The following is a 20,280-nucleotide window of genomic DNA, read 5'->3' as shown; positions in this document are numbered from 1 at the left end:
TTCCCTCAAGACGATGCTCTTAACTGGAAATTCCCAAAAGGCCATTTGGTTGTGGTGACCTGTCACCTGTGACTGTGTCTGGGGTGGGGCTGCAGGAGCCAGGCCGTAAATGTGGGTTGAGCTCCTTCTGTGCACTGGACTCTGTACTCAGTGCTGGGGAGGCCAAGAAGGATGAGGGAGATGCAGTCCCTGCTCCCAAGAAGAGAACAGCCTGGCAGGGAGGGCCCTTGGAAAAACAGCTCAACTTGGGAGACACAGCATGGCAGAGACGAGGGGGAGGCCAACCAGCAAGCAAAGCCGAGCCCCCACACTGGGAGCCACACTCCTGAGGCACGGGGCTCACCAGGTGGAGCTTGAATGATGTCATGCTTTATCTGCTAGGCAGCAAGCGCCTGGGGGCACGAAACTTGTCTCATTCATTGTTGCCCTTGCAACAGCTCAATGAATGCTTTTTGTTAAGTAAAGGAAACAGAGGATTCTTCTGTGGCAATTCCTAACAACTCAATGCCTCCATTTCTTGTTTTTAAAGAAAGAAGAGCTTAGAGCATAGAGTATTCGGTTCATTTCGGTATCCCTGGACAAAACACATGTATTCCGGTTGGCAGTGCAGGATTCAGAAGGTCTGATTTGAGTTGACTTAATCCAACAATATTTTTTGAACATCTGTAACAGGGGGTCGGCAAACTTTTTCTGTAAAGGATCAGATGGTGAATATTTTAGGCTCTGTGGGCCATCCAGTCTACCCAACTCTTCCCTTACAGCCATTGACAATATGGCGGCATATGTATGGCTGTGTTACATGGACACTTAACTTGATTCACACAACCAGGCAGCAGTCTTTATTTGGCATAGTTTGCTGACCCCTGATCTATAAAATGCTAGTCCTGGGCAGGACAACAAAAATAATTTTTTAAAGCTGCAAGATGTGAGTTTCTATCATTCCCTACAAAGTTCTAACCAGATGTTGAGAGAAGCTGGAAGACAGGGATGATCTTTCTAGAAGGATCCCCTGCCCCTCCTCCCTACCCCTGCTCCTGATTCAGAAGCTCCTCTGGGGCCTCCCTGGCACCCTGCTTGTGTCCACAATTCAACCCTTACCACACTTTGCTGCAATTTCACTGGTTCACACTCAGGATCCCCAAAAGACTATGAGCTTCTTGAAGGTAGAGCTATGTCCCATTCATTTCTGCACCCCAAGCACCCAGAAAAGGGCATGGCAGGGAATTTGACCCAAAGAAGCACTCTGATGACTAAGCAACGAAGTGACTGGGTAAGTGAATATGTGAACACTCACAAGCGAATCATGGTCTAATGCCCCGAGTTCAATGCAAACAACAGGCTTCCAGAGGAAAACAGCTGGGTCCCCTTTCACCAGAGGTAGGAGGGTGGTTCCCAGAGGTGGGTGGAGCTTAGGCTCAAGGAGGTGAGCTGAGCTGCACCTGGGGTGGGCGGGGCCTGAGTCAGCTCCTAGTTAAGGTCTGTCAAACCCATCTGCACAGCTCACCTGCCAATTGTGAAGCTGTGATGTGGCAGAGAATGCCAGAAGGGTGTGACTGGACAGCAATTCAGAGCTCATCTCCTGGGGTGGCAAGGACAGCGGGGCTCACTGCTCTCAAGCCAGCAGGCCAAGCTTAAGACATTGTCCAGCCTCTTGGAGGGCCTGGCAGAAGGAAGGCACCCAATTAATATCTGATGGACAAATGAATCAATGAATAAATGAATGAATGGACACTCTTACTCCCCAGTGCTATGAGTATGTGAGGACTCCCCTAGCCTCTCCTGAACCACAGTGATAGAGAAACAGCTATAGGAGACCCTGGTCACCGCCCCAGGTTCCATAGAGACATGACCAATATGGACTTCACCCTACCTATCACTGGCTTACCGAGTAATGAATGGTGACTGGACTGTTTTTCCCAACCAGTGCTGTGGGCCCATGGAATGTGTCTGCTGTGGTGGCCTCCGTATCCTCTTCCCTCATTAACCAAAGATTGAGGAGCGTGGTGAGGAACGAGGCAGTGGTGACCGGGTGTGACTTATCTTGAATGTCAGCCTGCGTCCGTGCGTCTGTCTTTGCGCATGAGGGCATGAGTCTGTGCTGTGTTCTGTGTCTTTTGGTACCTGCATGTCTGTGTGCCTGAGTGTCCATGTGTGAATGTGTAAGCACTTTTGTGTTTGTACGTGTCTGTGTGTATGTGGGTCCCTGTGTGTTATGTGTGTGTGCATACATGTGCGTGTTGTGTCCAGGATATGGGAATTGACATTTCCTAGCTGTCCTATTGTGATTTGGAGGAAGAGGAAAAGAATCAGAGGAATTTGGCTTCCTCTCACAGTCATGTATTAAGCACCTACTGTGTGCGAGACCCCAAAATCCACTCTATTGTGGCCATTCATAGTCCAGGACTGCAGGGGGTATTGTCAGGTCTCCCCACTCCATATTCAGAGCCTGGGGCTGGAGGTGTGGGGCCCAGGGCTGGCTGCTGTCGCTGACGCACACCCTCTAAGGGGTATGTCACAGGCCACACAAACACATAGAGAGATAGGTCTCGATGGGTAGATCACCAGGCCACGCTCCAGAGCCAGAAGTAGACAGAAGGGGGAAGAGAAGTAGGCCCTCAGCAAAGATGATGTCCCCACTCAGCTCCCCTCAACACACACAAGAGAGGTACACCAAGTTGCACCCGGACTTGACGCCTCCCCAGGGAGTCACTGACCACCTGAGGATGATTATAGGCAGCCAGAGGTTTGGGGGGTAGCCAACAGCAGAGTGGAACTGAGAAGGGAGGCAGAAGGTGGCCATGGCAGGGAGAACTCATGTGAGGGGCATTTGTGGGGTGAATTTACAGAACTTGGGCACCAGTGGGAGGAGGCAGGCTTTGGCACACTCCAGGCTTCAAATCCGGCTCTGCCACTTCCTGGCGAACCTCCCTGGGCCTCAGTTTCCTTGCAATGGGGACGATGCTTATTGTCATCTTCCTAGCATTGCCATGAGGATTAAGGGGGTTAGAGTCGGACAGCTCTTTCCAGCTGCCTGGAGCCCAGTGAGCACTCAGTGGGCAATCACCAGGATCCGTGCTCACTGTTGCATCCCGTTGCACAGTGATGAGCACAAAAGACAAAGAGGAAATGGGGAGGAGAGATGGGCACCCGGGGAGGTCTTCCGTTTGCAACAGGGTGGTCAGAAAGTCCTTGCAGCAAAGGTGACATTGGAGCAGAGACCTGAAGGAGGTGAGGGAGTGTTCGGGAGGTGCAGATAGCCTGGAAGAGCATTCAGGCAGAGGAAACCGCCAGTGCAAAGCATCTGAGGCTGCCGGGTTCAAAACAGCCAGGAGGCCCTATGAGAAGCAGACGAGGGGCAGGCAGATGGGAGAAGGGGTGGGGGCAGGACTCAGGAGCTTCTGCTTTCCCCTGAGATGGGACCACCACAGGAGGGTTCTGAGCAGAGGACAGGCATGGTCTGATGTGCAGGTTGCCAGTATCACTCCAGTTTCTGCAGGAGAGAGAAACCAATTAGGAGACCACAGCCAACCTCCAGGCTCAGAAGGCAGGTGCTCAAGCCCCGGAGTGGAAAAGTGGCTGAGAAAGGGTTTGATTCTACATGTATTTGACAGGAGAGCCGGCAGCTTTTTTTTTTTTTTTTTTTTTTTTTTTTTTTGAGGCAGAGTTTTGCTCTGTTGCCCAGGCTGGAGTGCAGTGGCACGATCTCAGCTCACTGCAACTTCCAACTCCCAGGTTCAAGTGATTCTCCTCCCTCAGCCTGCCAAGTAGCTGGGATTACAGGTGTCCACCACCATGCCCAGCTAATTATTTATATTTAGGAGAGATGGGATTTCACCATGTTGGTCAGGCTGGTCTCAAACTCCTGACCTCAGGTGATCCACCCGCCTCAGCCTCCCAAAGTGCTGGGATTACAGGCGTGAGCCACTGTACCCGGCTGAGCTGGCAGCTTTTGCAGACAGTCTGGACGGGGGAAGTAAGAGAGCAGTCTTGTGGATGGCATGGAGTCCTGGCTGGCAGATGGGGTGAACATGACTGCCCTTCTCTGGGGCTGGGAATATAGGACGAGGCTGCTGTGCAGGGAGGTGACCACTCTATTTGTCGGTCTGTTTCATCTTGGTTTCTGTTACGGCATCTTCTCCCCCTGGACTGTGAACAGCTTGAGGACACCACAAGGAGTGGCTGGAAATAGAGTGTCCTCCTCCCACCCACCCACTCCAGCACAGGGCCTTTCCCAAGATCAGGCCCAGAAGAGGTTTGATGAGTGAATAAACAAGCTACCGCCCTCCCTAGGGCAGCTGGCATGTTCACCCTCTTCCCAGAATGAGGTCAGAGGAGGATATTGGGTCTCAAGCTGGGCCAGAGCTGCCCTTCCCAGCCTCAGACAGTGCCCCTCCTCCCCATTCCCCCTCTCTCCCCTTTCCGCCAGTCCCACCAGAACACCTGAGCCAGGGAGGTGTGGGGAGACCAGGTGTCAAGTCCCAAGCTTGTTACTTAGAATAATAGAAGGGCCTGAATTCAAGGTGTGCTCCACTCTGTGACCTTGGGCAAGTTACACAACTTCTCTGAGCCTCCCATGAATGGTGCTTTTTTAGCTCTCCCCAGGAGCCGCAGTGGAACAGCATGAGGGGCGTCCACCAGGCCTTGCCCCACTAATGTTTTAGAAGTGAAAAGATCCATCATTCTGGCTTCTTTTTTTTGAGATGGAGTCTCACTCTGTCACCCAGGCTAAAGTATAGTAGCGCCATCTCAGCTCACTGCAACCTCCACCTCCCGGGTTCAGGCAATTCTCCTGCCTCAGCCTCCTGAGTAGCTGGGATTACAGGCACATACCACCATGCCTAGCTAATTTTTGTATTTTTAGTAGAGACGGGGTTTCACCATGTTGGCCATGCTGGTCTCGAACTCCTGAGCTCAAGTGATCTGCCATCCTTGGCCTCCCAAAGTGCTAGGATTACAGGGATGAGCTATCACACTCCACCTATCATCCTGGCTTCTGAAACGCTAGAATGAGACACTCCCTTAGGATCACCCAGCCCCACCCTCCCATTTTACAGATGAGAGAAAAACTGAGTCCCAGGAGGAAAAATGACGTGGCCCAGCCCGGCACACTTTCTGGAACTGCACCCTGGGAGTGCTATCCAGGTCCATTATCCTGCTACCTGTCTACTGCCCAGGACTGTCAGCCCCTTCCAGAAAACACTGCCATGAGGGGGCTTCTAAGAGACATCCCCTCCAGAAGTCATCACAGCCAATGTGGCTAAAACTATTGTGACCCCATCCCCTGGTTAGGAAACATCTAAGCTGCCACTTGTACTCACTCATATCCACAGAACCAGAGCAAAACGATCACCAAAAAGCACCCAGTCTTCCTAAATGCACACTGGCTGGCAGTTTCTATTCTGTCCTAGTTCATTCCTTTTGTTTTGGTTTGGTTTTTTTGAAACGGAGTCTCACTCTGTCACTCAGGCTGGAGGGCAGTGGCGCAACCTTGGCTCACTGCAACCTCTGCCTCCTGGGTTCAAGCGATCCTCCTGCCTCACCCTCTGGAGTAGCTGGGACTACAGGTGCCCACCACCATGCCCAGCTAATTTTTGCATTTTTAGTAGAGACAGGGTTTCACCATATTGGCCAAGATGGTCTCGATCTCTTGACCTCGTGATCCGCCCGCCTCCGCCTCCCAAAGTGCTAGGATTACAGGCATAAGCCACCGCGCCCGGCCCCTAGTTCATTTCTTTAAGGGCTGGTTGCTACCACTACACCGATTTCATGACCTAATAATGAGTCACAACCTGCACTTTAATAAACAGCAGCCTCAGTAACCCAAAGTCCTGTGAGAGACAGCAGCGATTCGCTCCGCTGGACGGATGACCATGTTTTGCTGGTGCTCCTCACATACCAGACATTCTTCTCATGGCTTCAAGTGTGTGTGTACTCAATTACTCCTCACAGCACCCTGTGAGCTACGTGTGCTCATGAGCTCCACATGGCAGAGGGGGCAGCAGAGACCCCCGGGGTCCAGGTCACAGCTAGGAAGATGGACTCAGGCAGCCTTTCTCCTGAGCCTGTGTGACTGGTCACCAATCTCTACTGACAGCAGGAAGCAGGGATGTATCTGGCATCCTGCACAGATGGTACTGCCCAAGTTAGCTCCCTGGGCTCTCAAAATGCTTTTTATGTGCTATTATATATAGCACACGTTTATTGAACACTTGACGATGTGCCAGGCCTGACACTTGAAACGTTATCTTAATTCATCTTCACAACCACCCTATGAGGGTGAGATGACCAGTGTCCCCATCACACAGATGGGAAAGGCAAGGCACAGAGGCTACATAGCCAATGGGGGTCCAGGAGGAGACCCCAAGCGGTCTGCATCTGGAGACCATGAACAGAACAACCGCATTTGACTTATCTTTCTTCTCATCTACCATCTTTGTTCTCCTCTTTCTTTTTTTTTTTTTTTTTTTTAATTCTTCTGAAATGGAGTCTCGCTCTGTAGCCCAGGCTCAACTACAGTGGCATGATCTCAGCTCACTGCAACCTCCACCTCCCGGGTCCCAATTCAAGCAATTCTCTTGCCTCAGCCTCCCGAGCAGCTGGAATTACAGGCATGCACCACCATGCCCAGCCAATTTTTGTATTTTTAGTAGAAATAGGGTTTCGCCATGTTGGCCAGGCTGGTCTTGAACTCCTGATCCGCCCACCTCGGCCTCTCAAAGTTCTGGGATTACAGGGGTGAGCCACCACACCCAGCCTCTCCTCTTTCTTCTTTGAGGTCGGTTGGTCTGTCTCTCTCTCTCTCACACACACACACAGAGGCAATTTGGGGTTTTTGTTTTTTAATTTTTTATTCCCATAGGTTATTGGGGAACAGGGGGTGTTGGGTTACATTAGTAAGTTCTTTAGTGATTTGTGAGATTTTGGTGCACCCATCCCCCAAGCGGCATACGCTGAACCCAATTTGTAGTCTTCCATCCCTCACCCCCTTCCCACCCTTTTCCCTGAATCCCCAGAGTCCATTGTATCCTTCTTATGCCTATGCATCCTCATAGCTTAGCTCCCACTTATGAGTGAGAACATCCCATGTTTGGTTTTCCATTCCTGAGTTACCTCATTTAGAATAATAGTCTCCAATCTCATCCAGATTGCTGCAATGTCATTAGTTCATTCTTTTTACAGCTGAGTAGTATTCCATCATATACATATACCACAGTCTCTTTATCCACTCATTGATGGATGGGCATTTGAGTTGGTTCCACATTTTTTGCAATTGAGAATTGTGCTGCTGTAGACATACACCACATGGGCATTTTCTGAAACTCATCCCTTTTCACGACCATTGGCTACACCATCCAGCACAGCATGGAAGGAGAAGATGGGAAGAGAAGCTCAAGAGACTAGAAAGCTCCTTGCAGCCTAGCAGCTCTGTGACTATAGACTGGATGAATCAAATCCCAGATGGGATGAGAGCTTACCACTATGCACAGAAAATAAGGAACCTGCCCCCCACATACCTGATTATAGTGACTATTTTGATTCAAGGTCATTACTAGCACAGTAAACAGGTAAGGCAGCAGCATGACCTGGCTGTGTGCGCCCTGGGGAGAGGTCTTGGTGGGTACAGGACTATCAATGATGGATGGGGCCTTAGAGATCATCTACTCCAACCCCATCAGAGTGCAGATCTCAGGCCAGAGAGGGGACAACAGGCGCCTGGGTCCCGTGGAGAACCAAGCGAAGAGTGCACAGCAGGCCCAGGTCTCCTGACCTCCCTGCCGTCACATCCCCACCCCCACCAACCACCAGCCCACCCTCCTCTGCTGCCAGACAGAGTGAGGAAACCTCAGGGCCCTGTGTGCCACCATCTGGCCTGTCCTCTAGCTATGCCCACCATGAAGCACCACGTCACAGTGTGATGGCCACAGCGGCTGGAGCCCACTAAGGCACAAGATCACAAAATGATTTGTCTAGGGAGTTTGGCCAAAAAGCGGATTTGCAAAGAACGGATAGCTCAGGCCACCCCTTCCAGAAGGCAAGATGCCACTTGCCTCCTGGGCACTTAGGATACACTTTATTTCTGTCACTAGCATAGAAAAGAATAAATTGCTCATAGTTCACTGACATCCTGCTTTTCTAAAGCATCCACATTCCTCTTCCTCCTTAATCCCCACAACCCTGTAAGATAGGGGGAGTTCGGATTTTCATCTCCATCTTACAGAAAAGGAAATGGAGGCGAAGGGACACTATGATTTGTCCAAGTTCTTCTTGATCCGGTTACTAACCAATGGGGCTCCCCAAGTCTCAGGCCTAAGCCTCTCCTCCTCCACGGGCAAGCTCTTCTGTGTGTCTGTGACTCCCACATCTACAGCTTCAACCCAGACAGCACGCCTGGGCCCCACATCGCACACCCAACTGCCCCATCCACACCCCACGTGCACATCCCCAAGCCATCTCAAACTCAGCGTGTACAAACCCAAACCTTGATTCTTGATTTTCCTCCCCTACTCTTTTTTTTTTTTTTTTTTTTTGAGGTGGAGTTTCACTCTTGTTGCCCAGGCTGGAGTGCAAGGGTGCAATCTCAGCTCACCGCAACCTCCACCTCCCAGGTTCAAGCAATTCTCCTGACTCAGCCTCCAGAGTAGCTGGGTTTACAGGCATGCGCCACCATGCCCGGATAATTTTGTATTTCTTTTTAATTTTGTATTTTGTATTTTTTTAGTAGAGATGGGGTTTTACCACGTTGTCCAGGCTGGTTTCAAACTCCTGACCTCAGGTGATCCACCCACCTCAGCCTTCCAAAATGTTGGGATTACAGGAGTAAGCCACCATGCCCGGCCTCCTCCCCGACTCTCTACTCACTGCTAGGCTGAGTCTTCTCCCAGTCCCACTAAGTGTTTTTTCACCCAGCTGGCAAGTCTGAAACCTAGAAGTTATCTCAACACCATGCTCTTCTCTCCCACATCCATCTATCAAGCTTCAATTCACCTCCTAAACATCTCTTAAACCCATCTGCCTCTGTCCACGCCCTTCAGACCTACCCTGGCCCGAGCACCAGCATCGCTCCTCTCTGGTCAGCTGCAGTAGCCTTCTCGCTGCTTCCCTGGAGCCACCTTTGACCCCTTCGTAATCCGTTTGCTTCTTAAGATGCAAATCAGATCATGACAGCCCTGCCTGTCCTAAGCCCTTTAAAGTTTCCCATTGCTCTTAGGATAAAGCTAAGCTCTTTAGCTCAACCCATGAGGCCCCACGTGGCCCAGTGCTGCCTGCCTCCTCTCCAATGCTCCCCAAGCTCCTCCACTGGCTCCTCATGATTCAGCCTTCTTCCAGGTCTCTGCACAAGCCATGCCTCCTCCACCCCTGGCTCCTGCTGCTTTCTCTCCCACAACCCTGCCTTCACTGTACCTGGTTAGCTGCTCCTTATTCACCAGAGGTCAGCGCCGCCACCACTTCCTCAGGGAGGCCAGTCCTGATCTCCATATAAGCTCAGAGGATGCTTTGAAAGGCAGTAAAGTATAGAGCCTGAAAAGAAGGGAATGCAGTGGTTAGATGCACAGAACCTAGAGTCAGACTGCCTAGATTCACAAATGTAGGACAGATGGTTTAACCTCTCCCTGCTTCAGTTTAGTCTCTGTATAATAGGCATAATTAAAGTACTTATTCAGGCCCTGTGTGGTGGCCCACCCCTGTACTCCCAGCACTTTGAGAGGCTGAGGCAGGCAGATCACTTGAAGCCAGATGTTCAAGACCTGCCTGGCCAACATGGTAAAAGGCCATCTCTACTAATAATACAAAACTTAGCCAGGCATGATGGTGCATGTCTGTAATCCCAGCTACTTGGGAAGCTGAGGCACAAGAATCATTTGAACCTAGGAGGTAGACGTTGCAGTGGGCCGAGATCACACTACTGCACTCCAGCCTGGGTGACAGAGTGAGACTCTGTCTCAAAAAAATAATAAAAATTTAAAAATAAGTGTTGGATTTGAATCCAGATCTATCACATTTCAGAGGCTGTATTATTGTATGCTACTTAAGAAAATGCCACAAGTAGAACCAGAATAAATTTTAAAAATAAAATAAGGCCGGGCACAGTGGCTCACACCTGTAATCCCAGCACTTTGGGAGGCCGAGGCTGGCAGATCATGAGGTCAGAAGTTCGAGACCATCCTGGACAACATGGTGAAACCCCGTCTCTACTAAAAATACAAAAATTAGTTGGGCATGGTGACACATGCCTGTAGTACCTGCTAATTGGGAGGCTGAGGCAGGAGAACTGCTTGAACCCGGGAGGTGGAGGTTGCAGTGAGCCAAGATTGCGCCACTGCCCTCTAGCCTGAGCAACAGAGCAAGACTCCGTCTCAAAAAGTAGAAATAAAAATACTTACTTCATAGAGTTGCAATGAGAACTAACGAGTTTGTGTATGTGCAGTGCTTAAAACAGTCCCTGGCATACTCCAAGCTCTCAATGGACATTAGTTGTCTACTTGTGACATTAGCCTGTCACATACCCACCTGGTGCCATATAGGTACTTTTCTTTCATAGCACGTTATCCGGGCTGTGTGATTACCTGCTGGCATTTATGTCCTTCATGAGAGTGTAAGCTCTATAAAGACATTAACCAGGCCTGTTCTGCACCCTTCATGTCTCTCATGCCCAGCCCAGGACTGGCACAGTGGTGGGCACTCAGTCCATATTTGCTCACTGGACTCACAGCTAGTCTAGAGCAAAGCATCTCCCTGCTCCAGACCACATGGTCTTTTCCCCAATACAAAGTATACTGTTGGCCAGAGCTGGCCAACTATGACTAGTGGGCCAAATCCAGCCCACCACCTGGTTTTTGTTTTGTTTCATTTTTTGTTTTTTGAGGCAGAGTCTCACTTGGTCACCCACTGCCCAGGCTGGAGTGCAGTGGCGCAATCTCAGCACTGCAACTTCTGCCTCCTGCGTTCAAGCGATTCTCCTGCCGCAGCCTCCCGAGTAGCTGGGACTACAGGCACCCGCCAGCATACCCAGCTAATTTTTGTATTTTTAGTAGAGACGGGGTTTCGTCATGTTGGCCAGGTTGGTCTCAAACTCCTAACCTCAGGTGATCCACCCACCTTGGCCTCCCAAAGTCATTTTGTAAAAAAAGTTTTATGGGAACACACCACGTTCATTTGTTTACATATTGTTTATGGTTGTTTATATGCTACAACTGCAAAGTTAAGAAATTGCAACTGAGACCATATGGCCAGCGAAGACAAAAATATTTGCTGTCTTTCCCTTTACAGAACAAGTTTGCCAATGTCAGCTTTAGGAGTTTATAATCTCCTTGAAGCCAAAGCCCATGGCTTCATGGGGTTGGTGTGAGGTTTACACGCTCTTAGAACAAGGCCTGGTACAGGGGAGAGGTTCAATAAACGGCAGGTAATATGAAGTGCCATATGCTTATCATAGGAGACCAGTAAATATTTATTCATTAAATAAATCAGATACTTTCTGCCTCTTGTGATAGATTTTGGCACCAAGATCATGGCCAGCTTTGTGGGAAGTCAGGACGATTTATAGGGAAATTCTGTCTGGACTGAAGTTTTGGGGAGAGGAACCTCAGAAATAAAAATTGCTACCTTTGACTGTGCACCTTCTAATGTGACACACAGTAAAAGGTAGGGCCCGATTTAATTCTTTTTTTTTTTTTTTTTTTTTTTTGAGACGGAATCTCACTGTGACGCCCAGGTTGAGTGCAATGGCAAGATCTCTGCTCACTGCAACCTCTGCCTCCCTAGTTCAAGTAATTCTCCTTCCTCAGCCTCCCAAGTAGCTGGGATTACAGGCGTACAACACCACGCCCAGCTAATTTTTGTATTTTTAGTAGAGATGGAGTTTCACCATGTTGGCCATGCTGGTCTTGAACTCCCAACCTCAGGTGATCTGCCCGCCTCAGCCTCCAAAAGTGCTAGGATTACAGGTGTGAGCCCCAATTTAATTCTTATAACCATGCTTCTCAAATTTTCACATGCATGCAAATCTTGCAATGGGGACATCATTAAAATCCAGATTATAACTCAGTTAGGGGAAAGGGCTTCGGGCTGCATCTTTTTTCCTTTTTTTGTTTCTGAGATGCAGCCTCGCTATGTGACCCAGGCTGGAGTGCAGTGGTGCAATCTCAGTTCACTGCAATCTCCACCTCCTGGGTTCAAATAATTCTCCTGCCTCAGCCTCCAAAAGTAGCTGGGATTTCAGGCGACCACGATCACACCCGACTAATTTTTGTAACTTTTTTTTTTTTTTTTTTTTGAGACAGAGTCTCACTCTGCGGCCAGGCGCCAGGCTGGAGTGCAGTGGCACAATCTCGGCTCACTGCAACCTCCACCTCCTGGGTTCAAGCAATTCTCCTGCCTCAGCCTTTTGAGTAGCAGGGACTACAGGCGCACGCCACCACGCTCAGCTAATTTTTGTATTTTCAGTAGAGACGGGGTTTCACCATGTTGGTCAGGATGGTCTCGATCTCTTGACCTCATGATCCGCCCGCCTCGGCCTCCCAAAGTGCTGGGATTACAGGCTTGAGCCATCGCGCCCAGCCTAATTTGTCTATTTTTAGTAGAAGCAGGGTTTGGCCATGTTAGCCAGGCTGGTCTCAGACTCCCAACCTCAGCTGATCCCAAAGTGCTGGGATTACAGGCGTGAGCCACCGCGCCCGGCAGGGCTGCATGTCTAACCAGATACCAATGCAGCTTGACCTCAGGCAACACTTCCTTACAACATTTATAAGCTAAAGATAATTTTTACTATTCCCATTTCACAGGATGGGGAAACTGAGGCTCAGAGCAGTAACGGCCCTTGCCCAATGGTCACACAGTTGATAAGTGACAAAGCCAGGATTCAAAGTCAGGTGTGACTAACTCCAAAATCCCCATTCAGTTTGTGACACTACCCAGCCAGTAATACCTCCTTCAAGAAATTTCCCCAACGTAGGAGTCGCTGCTTGCTCCTAACTTCCCAGCTGGATCTGGGTCCTGCCAAGTCTAGCGGCCTAAGCGTGGTGGGATTTATTGACCGCCCACTGCTGCCTTCTTTCTGGGCAAAGGGGCCTCTTCCAAGAGAGGCCGGAGCTTGGGGCTGGCTCCACGGTGCCGAAGAGGCTTCTGTTTGTATTCCCCGCTGGTGGCCATTATTTAGAGCATGTCATAAGCTGCCTCGGTGGCTTCTGAAGCCGTTCTGATTCCTCCACATGGCTCTTTGCAGGCTGCAACACAGCAAACCCCTCCCCCGTCTCCTGCCGCCCTCCATCTTGTCCACACATGCCTGGCCTCCGCAGCTGATGCTCCCCCCCCCTGCCGGCCGGAAGGCTGAGCTGGGGCATCCGGGTTCCCACGGCAGATGGGGCCCTACTGGAAACACACGCCCTGGGCTGCTGTGAGTCCATTTGCTCTGAGGGTGCAATTAGGTCGGCCACATGCAGGCATCCCGTGGGTAGGAAGAGCCCACTTTCTTGGAGTGGGAAGACCAGAGCCTTTATTCCGCCTGCTCCTCCGACCTGCTGCGGCCCCTCGGAAACCACACCGGCCTCTTTTCTTTCCTTCTTTCCTTCCTTCTTCCCTCCTTCCTTCTTTCTTCGATCATTTACCTTTGCGGCTGGCCAGGACCGTGTCCACATGGAAAGGGCAGAGTCATTAAAAACTATCTAACGGCCGGGCATAATCCCAGCACTTTGGGAGTCTGAGGCAAGTGGATCACCCGAGGTCATTAGTTCGAGACCAGCCTGCCCAACATGACAAAAACCCATTTCTACTAAAAATACAAAAATTAACCGGGTATGGTGGCAGGCGCCTGTAATCCCAGCTACTTTGGAGGCTGAGGCAGGAGAATCACTTGAACCCGGAAGACACAGGTTGCAGTGAGCCAAGATTGTACCACTACACTCCAGCCTGGGGGATAGAGCAAGACTCTCTTATCAAAACAAACAGAAACCATCTAATGGTCCATACCCCATATTACACAGGGGAAAAACAGAGGAGGTGAGCCACCTGCCTTAGCCACACAGCAAGCGAGTGGCACGGCTGGGACTCAAACCCAGTTCTCCAGGCCCTGTGCCACCCACCCTTCCCGGGCTCCTTGGAAGCCTCATAGGGAGACTACAGGGTGCTCCAAAAGTTGAGCTGGCCAGAATGTGAATCCTGGTTCACTACCTGGGAAGCAGGGGAGTTTATCTCTCTTAACCTCAGTTTTCTTATCTGTAAATTGAGACGAAAAACACACCCTGCCAGGCTGTTCTGAAGATGAAATTACATCACGTGTTATGTACCTGCTCAAGACCCAACACAGAGTGGGTGCTTAACAAATATCCTCCCTCGGCCAGGCCCGGTGGCTCAAGCCTGTAATCCCAGCACTGTGGGAGGCCGAGGTGGGTGGATCACGAGGTCAAGAGATCGAGACCATCCTGGTCAACACGGTGAAACCCCGTCTCTACTAAAAATACAAAAAATTAGCTGGGCATGGTGGCGTGTGCCTGTAATCCCAGCTACTCAGGAGGCTGAGGCAGGAGAATTGCCTGAACCCAGGAGGCGGAGGTTGTGGTGAGCCGAGATCGCGCCATTGCACTCCAGCCTGGGTAACAAGAGCGAAATTCCGTCCCCCAAAAAAAAAAAGAAAAAAAAAAAATATCCTCCCTCTTCTCCTGGGTCTTCAGTAAGCTCTCACCATCCTCACCAGCCTGGCCAACATAGTGAAACCCCGTCTCTACTAAAAGTACAAAAATAAGCCAGGCATGGTGGCACACGCCTATAATCCCAGCTACTCGGGAGGCTGAGGCAGGAGAATCACTTGAACCTGGGAGGCAGAGGTTGCAGTGAGCCGAGATTACTCCACTGCACTCTAGCCTGGGCTATAGGGGAAGACTCCATCTCAAAAAATAAAAATAATAATAAAGAAGACCTGTTTTCCCTCACCCCTGCCTCAGGCCAGCTCTGCCTCCAGCCTGGCGTACGGCTCCCAGGACACGAGCTGGGTCCTGAGGTCACTCACTGCCTATTTGAATTTGGATAGAAAAACAATTTTTACTTTGCAGACATATTATGAAGGGCTCCCCAACACCTCTGGGTCCTCATTCAGGTGCTGCTCCTCGACAAACACATGAAGCCCGGGCTCTGCCCTTAGCCGCCTGCACCCCTTTCCCCCACCCACCCCCACTACAGAAGCGCCAGCCCTCACCTTCTGTCTGTTTCTCCCTTTTCGTTACAATATTCTCTGTTTTCTCTGGTCCTGTTTGTCAGTCCTCATCCGGAAGGGTTTGTTTCTCTTCTTAGTTTCTGTTTTTGTTTTTGAGACGGAATTTTGCTTTTGTCGCCCAGGCTGGGGTGAAGTGACGTGATCTCAGCTCACTGCAACTTCTGCCTTCCAGGTTTAAGCAATTCTCCTGCCTCAGCCTCCTGAGTAGCTGGGATTATAGGCACCTGCTACCACACCCAGCTAGTTTTTGTATTTTTAGTAGAGACAGGGTTTCAGCACGTTGGCCAGGCTGATCTCAAACTCCTGACCTCGGGTGATACGCCCATCTTGGCCTCCCAGAGTGCTGGGATTACAGGTGTGAGCCACTGTGCTCAGCCTATTTTGTTTTCTTTGCAATGTGCCTGTTCCTTCCTTCTGCATCACCACCCACATTTATTCACTTAATGACCTTCTACTGACAGCCTACTGTGTCGTTGGACAGAGAGGGTAAAGACAAGAAACTTTCTCTTTGTAAAACCACAGTCCTTGCCTCATGACCTATGGTTCATGGTGGAAGCATACATATACACAAATATTTATTACAATATCATGCATTGAATGTTTATTAGAGGCCCCAGAAACGTATCAAAGTGCCTGAATCAACCTATTTAATCTTCACAACAATCTTAGGAGGCTGGCATTATTACCATTCCTGCTTTACAGATGAGGAAACTGAGGCATACAAAGGTGACTTACTTTTCCCAAACTTGCACAGCTAATGAATGCTGCAGTCAGACTCAAACCCAACCCATGTGTTTCCACCTAACCACTATGCCACACTGCCTCTCAACATGCCCAAGGCCCCAAAGTGCAGACGAGGGAGCTCATAACTTTGCCTAAGGAAGTCAGGGAAGGAGCAGGGCACGGTGGCTCAAGCCTGTAATCCCAGCACTTTGGGAGGCCAAGGCAGGTGGATCACAAGGTCAGGAGTTCAAGAGCAGCCTGACCAATATGATGAAACCGTGTCTCTACTAAAAATACAAAAGTTACCCAGGTGCGGTGGCCCAAGCTTGTACTCCCAGCTACTCGGGAGGCTGAGGCAGGAGAATTACTTGAGCCCAGGAGGCAGAGGTTGTGGTGAGCCGAGATCACGCCGCTGCACTCCAGCCTGGGTGACAGAGTGAGACTCCATCTCAAAAAATAAAAAAAGGAAGTCAGGGAAGGCTTTACAGGAGAGGGGACTTATAGCTGGGTTTTGAGGGATGAAGAAGAGTTTGCTGAGTGAAGAATAGAAAACATATTCCAGTAAGAACCTCTGTATTTCAAAAGTCAGCAGCATGGGGCTAGGCACGGTGGCTCACACCTATAATCCCAGCACTTTGGGAGGCCGAGGTGGGTGGATCACGAGGTCAAGAGATCGAGACCATCCTGGTTAACATGGTAAAACTCCATCTCTACTAAAAATACAAAAATTAGCTGGGCATGGTGGCGTGCACCTGTAGTCCCAGCTACTTGGGAGGCTGAGGCAGGAGAACTGCTTGAACCCAGGAGGCGGAGGTTGCAGTGAGCTGAGATTGCGCCATTGCACTCCAGCCTGGGCAACAAGAGCGAAACTCCGTCTCAAAAGAAAAAAAAAAAAAAGCCAGCAGCACGAAATGACGTGTCCTGAGAAGTTGGCTGTGGTGGGACGAGACAACATGGGGACTGGGAGCTGTGGGGCTGGAAATGGGCAGAGGCCAAGTCACACAGGGCCCTGTGTGCCTGATAGCGTGCTGGAGTTTGGCCCTGGAGGCAGCGGGGAGCCCCTGCAGGGCTGTGAGCTGGGCAGTGGCTTGCTCACTGTCTCTCCCTCCCTAGGATTGCAAAGCAACCTCTCCCCTACGGCTGTGTCCATAAACCCCCAGCTCCTCGGGGCTGCTCTCCCACCTGCCTCTGTGTGTGCCTCAGTCTCATAGCCATGCCGTTCTCTTTCTCCCCGACCCTCCGTGTTCCACAGGGGCCGTGAGGGCCTCAAGCATTTTCCCGATCCTGAGTGTGATTCTGCTTTTCATGGGTGGCCTCTGCATCGCAGCCAGTGAGTTCTACAAAACTCGACACAACATCATCCTGAGTGCCGGCATCTTCTTCGTATCTGCAGGTAACAGCCACGGAGTGGAGTGGGCTGGAGTCCTGGCCCACCACTGGGAAGAGGGCTGGGGCTGGGTGCCCAGGGGCCAGAAGGGAGAGAGAGAAAAGGAGAGAGGCATCTCCAGGCCTTACACCAGGTTGTGTTGTGGGAGGGAAGGGTGTGCTGGGGGCTTCTGCCCTGTAGCAACGCCTGAGCCTCCACAAAATCCTCCAGGAGCATCCCCATACCCATCCCTTGGCCCAGGGGCCCATCTTCTTCCCACCACTTGAAAGGGGAAGCCCAAATCCCCGCTTCCTTTCAGGGTACCTGGCCAATCCCCACTGGCCCTCTCCCTTCCCGGTGCAAGTAAACCCATGAGGAGGCTGGAGAGAGGGCACCCAAGTGCACTCAAACCCCTATGGGATGCTCAGTTCCACCCTGGAAACCAAGGGAGGACTCTCCTCTCATTGTCCTACCCAGGTGGGACCAGGCAGGCACCCACATCCAGATGCCTGGGCCCAGTTACATGACAGATGAGTCACATTCGCTTCAGATGCCAGAAAAAGAACCTGGGTATAGCCTGAGCCATTTAATAAGAATGACCAATATCAGGCCAGGCGCGGTGGCTCACGCCTGCAATCCCAGCACTTTGGGAGGCTGAGACAAGAGGATCGCCTGAGCTCAGGAGTTCAAGACCAGCCTGGGCAAAGTAGCGAGACCTGAAGACCTCATTTGTACAAAAATTTGTTCTTTTAATCAGCTTGGCATGGTGATGTATCCGTAATCCCAGCTACTAGAGAGGCTAAGGTGGGAGGATCGCTTGATCCCAGGAGTTGGAGACTGCAGTGAGCTATGATTGCACCACTGCACTCCAGCCTGGGTGACAGCAAGACTCTATCTTAAAAAAAAAAAAAAAAAAAAGACCAATATCTAAGAGTTGTGATATACTAAGTACTATGTACTAAGTACTGAGAGTACTCACTTAGTATTAGATATACTCTAATACAAAGAGTACTCACCCTTTTAACCCTCTCCATGGCCCTGAAGAGTAAGGCCTATCCTTACTCCCATTCTACAGATCTGGAAACTGAGACTAAGGTTAATTTGCCAAGGCTTTAAACCCTGGCTCCAGGAACCCGTCTTCACCCGCTGCTACACCAGCTTCGAAGCCCTGTGCAGCCTTAAGCAAGTTTTTCCACCTCTCTGTGCTGGTTTCTCATCTGTGCCCTGCTTGGGAAACACCAAGCAGTGAAAGCAGGTAGTAAAGGCTCAATGAACAATATCTATTATTAGTTACTCAGCGCCTTGTGGAAGGAATGCCTCTCTGCGCCGGCTCTGCCGGTGTCTGTTTCCATTAGCACTTCCCTTGTGGCTCTCTCTGAATGGAAAGATAACATGTTAAGAGGAAGCTTGCCAATGTCCCTCTTCACCGGCCCACCTGTTCATGCATCGAGGGACGGGGGAAGGCCCACACAGCTGTCCCCGTGCTTTGAGGCTGCCCATGGCCGACTTCCTCCTGAGAAACTAACCTTCTTCTCTCCGATCCCCCACCCCTCCGCCACCCTGCGCCCCGCAGGTCTGAGTAACATTATTGGCATCATAGTGTACATATCTGCCAATGCCGGAGACCCCTCCAAGAGCGACTCCAAAAAGAATAGTTACTCCTACGGCTGGTCCTTCTACTTCGGGGCCCTGTCCTTCATCATCGCCGAGATGGTCGGGGTGCTGGCCGTGCACATGTTTATCGACCGGCACAAACAGCTCCGGGCCACGGCCCGCGCCACGGACTACCTCCAGGCCTCTGCCATCACCCGCATCCCCAGCTACCGCTACCGCTACCAGCGCCGCAGCCGCTCCAGCTCGCGCTCCACGGAGCCCTCACACTCCAGGGACGCCTCCCCCGTGGGCATCAAGGGCTTCAACACCCTGCCGTCCACGGAGATCTCCATGTACACGCTCAGCAGGGACCCCCTGAAGGCCGCCACCACGCCCACCGCCACCTACAACTCCGACAGGGATAACAGCTTCCTCCAGGTTCACAACTGTATCCAGAAGGAGAACAAGGACTCTCTCCACTCCAACACAGCCAACCGCCGGACCACCCCCGTATGAAGACCGGGGGCCTCGCCGCGCCGGGGCGGAGCCGGGAGGAGGGCGCGGCCCCCGGGGACAGGGCGGGGCGGGGCGGGGCAGGGGGACCCAGACCATCCGCGGGGAGACCTTCCAAAAGCAAAAACAAAAAACAAAAACAAAACAAAAAAAAAAAAAAAACAAAAAAAAACAGAAAAACATAACAAGTAAATTTTAAAAAAAAGAACAAATATAAGAGGAACAAAGAAGCAAAACAACAGGAAATGTGAGAAAATATAAACGAGGGAAGAAACGCAAACTTTAAAAAAAAGCGAGGGATAAAAATTAAAAATAGAAAATAAATCTAAAAGAAAATGCATGATTTCCCATGTACCATTATTTTAACATTTAATAAAAACCAATTTAAATGAAAAAAAAATAAAAGAGAACCAAGATAACATTAAAGCAAAAAAAAAAATGAGAACAGAAAGGAAAGAGGATGTCCTTTGTATTTTTCAGGGTTTATGTGACTTTTTTTTTTTTTTTTTTAACGCGGGGAGAGTTACTTTTCTGTTCCCTTTAACCCCCAGCGGGCCCTGCCTCCCTGGAAGAGTCGGGGCGAGACTCAGGGGCCCCGGGGCCGGGTGAGCCTGCAGTCACTGCCAGGTCCCTGGAGCCCCTGGGTGGGAGCCCCAGGAACGCCTGGAAGGCTCAGGGCTCGAGCCGGCCCCGCCCAGCATTGACGGGGCAACTATAGGCCTCCAGGTGACCCAGCCCTTGTCCCTCCTCTCCGTTAGGGTGCCTGGAGGGGTGTGCACTTGGGGCTGCCTGGCCCCAGGTTCCCAGTCCTTAATGGTCCTTAACCCACTGTGATGACTTCCTAGGCCTTGAGGAAAGGGAAGGAGAGGGGATGGCTGCT

At 50.8% G+C, this 20,280-nt stretch overlaps 1 protein-coding gene across 3 annotated transcripts in view; it reads left to right on the top strand.

Moving 5' to 3' along the window:
- CACNG2 (calcium voltage-gated channel auxiliary subunit gamma 2) overlaps nucleotides 1–19,595 on the top strand; it is a 135,549-nt gene extending 115,954 nt beyond the window's left edge. For all 3 annotated transcript variants that reach the window (XM_032266735.1, XM_032266734.1, XM_032266732.1), the window contains 2 exons: nucleotides 17,181–17,321; nucleotides 18,868–19,595. In XM_032266735.1, the coding sequence (XP_032122626.1) occupies nucleotides 17,181–17,321; nucleotides 18,868–19,403 (677 nt within the window). In that variant the 3' untranslated portion in view covers nucleotides 19,404–19,595. The remainder of the gene's footprint in view (nucleotides 1–17,180; nucleotides 17,322–18,867) is intronic.
- Nucleotides 19,596–20,280: the final 685 nt, after the last annotated feature.

The sequence above is a fragment of the Sapajus apella genome, unplaced genomic scaffold (genome assembly GCF_009761245.1).
Source record: "Sapajus apella isolate SASKATOON/1434 unplaced genomic scaffold, GSC_monkey_1.0 scaffold160, whole genome shotgun sequence".
NCBI lineage: Eukaryota > Metazoa > Chordata > Mammalia > Primates > Cebidae > Sapajus > Sapajus apella.
Note: the sequence above shows the minus strand (reverse complement) of the source record. Positions and strands in the feature narration are given on the sequence as shown.